The following is a 4,563-nucleotide window of genomic DNA, read 5'->3' on the forward strand; positions in this document are numbered from 1 at the left end:
CCGTATCTAGAGTCCTATCCAAAGTCAAAAGCCTTTCCATAGTAGTTAATAGTTAAATTTGATTGCTAATTACGCGTGTTTTTCTTTTTTGGAATGTAGAAGTTGAGGAAAAATTTGCACCTTCAAGGATTTGATTCACTCTGCCGCATGATAGATCCATAATTAGATAGAGCTAGGATGGTTTAAGAAAAACCACACCACATGAAATGATTTACCAATAATTTATAGTGGGATAGACTTCTCCTCTTACAATATGCCTATAGATTTTGAACCATTAACTTTTATTCATGTTAAAAAAACAAACTCCTAGCTAATTAAAAGTAATTTTATGTTTTATCAAATATAAAAAAAATACATTTTAACCTAAACAATATCACAATAAAACTAATATATGTGGTTCTTAATTACCATTAAAAATTATCTCAATAAAATAATATAATCACATCATAAGTTGTAGGTCGAACCATCTAATGTGGTTCATCCTCATCCACCTTTGTCCTGGATGAACCATATTAGATAGTTCGACGACCAACAACTTATTATGTGATTAATTTGGAAGACATTATCAAAATCAGTATGGATCACAAAAGTCTAAAATCAATAAAATTATATATTTTTAATAACAAGTAACATTACTCCTCATCCACCTTGTCCTGAGGATGAACCATATTAGTTGATTCCTCGACGATGTGATTAATCCGAAAGACTTATATCTACATTATGGATCACAAAAATCTTAAATTATAATTAATTTTTTTATAAAATCAAATAATATCAAAAATTATAATTAATTTTTTATAAAAACAAATAATACAAAAAAATTTAGGGCGAAAACTATATTAGTGTTCGGTAATAAGGAGAACGAGGAGTGAAAAAATATGAAGGATCTAGAAAACCATTCGGTGACCACCTAATTGCGTACTAACAGAGGAAAGATTAAAGTGAATCTAATGAAAAACAAACTTGCAGAGGGAATTTAAGCAAATCCAGTGATGGAAGGAAATACACATAACTACATGCACTCTTCGAGATATTTATTGGTCCACGTGGCTGACGCGTTGGCACGGTGCATGTCGAGTTAGCGAGAACGACTTTTGGTCGACAGATGCAAACAAATGCTCCTTATATTGATGTTATTACGTCTTCAGGTCAGAGTCTTCCGGGATCCTTTTAGCTCTGCTTTGTCACTTTTTCGCTGCAAGGCATGACGCAGGTGCGCTGATTCTGTGTCGTTTGTGCTGGTTTTAGCCCATTAGCATTGTAAAAGTTGCACCCAATTCTCATTGCCCGGAACCAATCTGGGTGTGATTTGAGGTCTTATATGGGCTAGATCAAAGTTTCTGGGAAATTCTTTGCGGTCACTGTTGTGATTTCGTTTTCAGGCTGGAGTGTGGTTACAGGAAACTGTAGGTGGCATGCGGGGGAGGTCTGCAATGGGGGAGACCTATGCCATGTACAAGCGTGTGCCTTCCAGAGAAGGTGTAGACAGAGGAGTTCAGGAAGTGGGAATTCCAGGTGGGTATAAGGGTGGTTTCTGTATTGGGTACCAGGTGCCATTTTGCGGGTGGATAATTGTTCTGTGTTTTTGATCTGGGGTCATTTCGTGGAGGAATTTGAGTAGAATTGTGATTTATTTCTGTGTTGGTGTGTGATTTTGTTTCTGATTTGTTTTATTGGATTTTGGAATAGTGTATTCACAGTTGGACGTGATGGATCAAGAGGTCATCAAGCCTTCATGGAAGCTGTCCCTGCCTCACGTGTGCGTCGCCACCATTGCCTCTTTTTTGTTTGGATACCATATTGGGTACGTGTGAACAATCTGCATTTGATTTCGTTTTAGCTTATTTTAATGGAAATAGGTCTTTTTTTTAGCATGCGAGTGTTCGGCTTGAACGCTAAAGGTCTATATATTAACACCAGATCTGCAAGCCTGGTTCTGATGTACATGACATGAGGGTGAGGGTAGGGCTGGGGCTAGGGGTGGAGTGAAGTTGTGAGAGTATGGTGGGGTGAAGTCGTGCAAATGCATGAGGGTGAGGGCATGGGGTGAAGTTGTGCGAGTATGGTGGAGTGAAGTTGTGTAAATGCATCTTGAGGTTTCCAGGCTTGAGATTGCAGGTCAGGTTGGTCAGCACTGTGAACTGGAAACATGCATCCTCTTGCTCAGCATATCTGCGATGTTGAGGCACATATCAGGCCAGGGTTTAGATGGGTGCATATCAGAGTAGGGTTTAGATGGGTGCATAATGGGTTTGTGCTGGTATCCAGATTTGATACGCTTAATGCACATTTTAGATTCAGTGAATTGCAGAAACTGCAGTGCTGATGGATCACCCCCACTCAGGCTGCAATTTTGATTGGTCATCTCCATCAGGGCTGTAGAATGTACACAGCTTCTCTCAGTTGGATTAATTTTGGTTGCATGAACGATAGATATGATTTAGGTAGAAAATGTAATCTCGAAGAATTTACCGAAGATTGGGAGATGGTGGTAGAGTGGTGAACGCAGTCTTGGAGTACTCCACTTGGGCTGTAGAATGCACCTCATTTCTCTCGGTACAATTAGTTTTCCTTGTACGAAGGATAGATAGATGCCGTGATTTTGAAGAATGTAAAGAAGATCTGGGGGTGGTGAACTTTAGGGTACTCAATGCACCCCTGGAGTACCACACTTAGGCTGTAGAATGCACCATGCATCTTGCAGTGCAATCGATTTTCTTTGCGCTACAGATAGAGATAATTTATTTAGATACTGCAATCTTGAAGAATTTACTTAAAATTTGGGGGTGACGAATGTATTCCCGGAGTTGCCTATCCCGGCTGTATAATGCACCTTGCTTCTCTCAGTGAAATTAACTTACATGAATGATTGATAGGGTTTAGTTAGATGCTGCGATATTGAAGAATTTATTAAAGACTGGAGTCTTGTGAAGTGCAGATTGGTGGATTCACCCCTTGGCTATCCCACCCCAGCTGTAGAATGCACCTCACCTCTCTTTGTGCAATTAATTTTACTTGCATGAAGGCTAGATAGGATTTAGTTAGATGCTGTGATCTTGAAAAATTTACTGAAGATATTGGTGTTGTGAAGTGCAGAGTGGTGAATGCACCCCTGGAGTACATTGCTTTTGATCTGGGGTTCTCAGGGAACACTCTTGCAGAAGGTCAGGCCATACACTTGTATTCAAAACAAATTTATCAACTTACCAAGATTGTTGTGATGGGGTACCGAGTGTCCATATTCTGTATATGACTGTTCGTTTTCATTTTCAATGTAGGTCTTGTTGTGAGCATGTTTCTTGTGGGGGCATTTTTCGGTTGCTTAATCAGTGGTTGGCTTGCGGATGGGCTAGGCCGGCGTCGGGCTTTCCAAGTGAGTGCAGTGCCAATGATAATTGGTGCATTTGTCAGGTAGTTTGGCTCAACACACCCTGATCTCATTATCTAAATTATATAAAATTGTTTATCAATTCCAGTGACAAGCTCTAGTTGCATATCTAGATATTTGTGACTTCTAGTTAACTACAGTTCCTATATAGTTGCTGTATTTTTAAAAGTATTCTTAGTAAATCCAGTTCAATTTTGTGTTTTTGTCCCTGTAATGGTTTCCCAGTCCATAATGCTACTGCAGATTTCCTCTTTTGTATTTCTTTAGTCTGTTTTCTTTTCTGATTTTATTGGCATCATTGTTCTAGATTTTGTTGCCCTAGGCTTTTCAAGAATAATACATGTATTTCTCAAGTAATCTTGGGTACATACAACTTGATTAATTATTGTAGGATTTTTATGCAACAATGGGTCGACAGCCAAGTCTTTCATCCTCATCTTACATCTAATTTCAAGATTCTGGTGTCTATAATGATCTCTTAATGCAAGTCAATTAGAATTTCCTTAGTCCTGAGAATGTTTCCTGTATTGCTAAATACATCTATCTACATTCCTGTATTGCTAAATACATCTATCTACGTCATTTCACCCTCCAGTGATAATCAGTGTGATTTCTGATTTCCAAGTGATATTTTCGCACAACACAGTCCATCCATTCTAATTCGTTCAGAACACTTTGAGGTTATTGCCTATAAAGGGACTTTATCCACCAGCTATTTCTGGTGCTTTTCATCTCCAGATTTTTCTTTGGTTCCTACTAAATTTTAAGACGGAGTTCAAATGCCGAGATATAGCTGATAAGAACAGTGTTACTCAACTTAATGGGCTTTACTGATGACACAATTTGTAAGTACTCAATTGTTTAATGAGTTCTGATTTCAGGTTGAAACACTTGGGTTTCCAAGATGAAGCCAATGTAATTTCAGCGTTATGTATAATATTATGTGAGATGACTAAGTAGTATCATATTGCTGAAATCAGGCTTGATCACAAGACAGTTGTTCGTGGGAATGTGAATGTAAAGATACAGGATGGGAATAGAACTCAACCTATATATTATCAGTTAAATTATGGTCACCAAAAGCTACTTTCGCATTGCACAACAGTTTGTATTCAAGAACCCTCCCAAAGATATCCATTGCTCTGCTGTTTATGGAGTTCACAAATATGGGCACA

General features: G+C 38.4%; 1 protein-coding gene across 1 annotated transcript; it reads left to right on the plus strand.

The window, feature by feature from the left end:
* Nucleotides 1-1,136: 1,136 nt before the first annotated feature.
* LOC149258313 (putative plastidic glucose transporter 2) lies at nucleotides 1,137-3,430 on the plus strand. The gene is made up of 4 exons (XM_089371244.1): nucleotides 1,137-1,515; nucleotides 1,690-1,804; nucleotides 3,097-3,164; nucleotides 3,279-3,430. The coding sequence occupies exons 1-4, from the start codon at nucleotides 1,416-1,418 to the stop codon at nucleotides 3,413-3,415; spliced, it is 420 nt and encodes a 139-aa protein (XP_089227370.1). The 5' UTR covers nucleotides 1,137-1,415; the 3' UTR covers nucleotides 3,416-3,430.
* Nucleotides 3,431-4,563: the final 1,133 nt, after the last annotated feature.

This window comes from Pinus tabuliformis, chromosome 6 (genome assembly GCF_031772625.1).
Source record: "Pinus tabuliformis cultivar Carrire ecotype Pingquan chromosome 6, CPIR1, whole genome shotgun sequence".
Lineage (NCBI taxonomy): Eukaryota > Viridiplantae > Streptophyta > Pinopsida > Pinales > Pinaceae > Pinus > Pinus tabuliformis.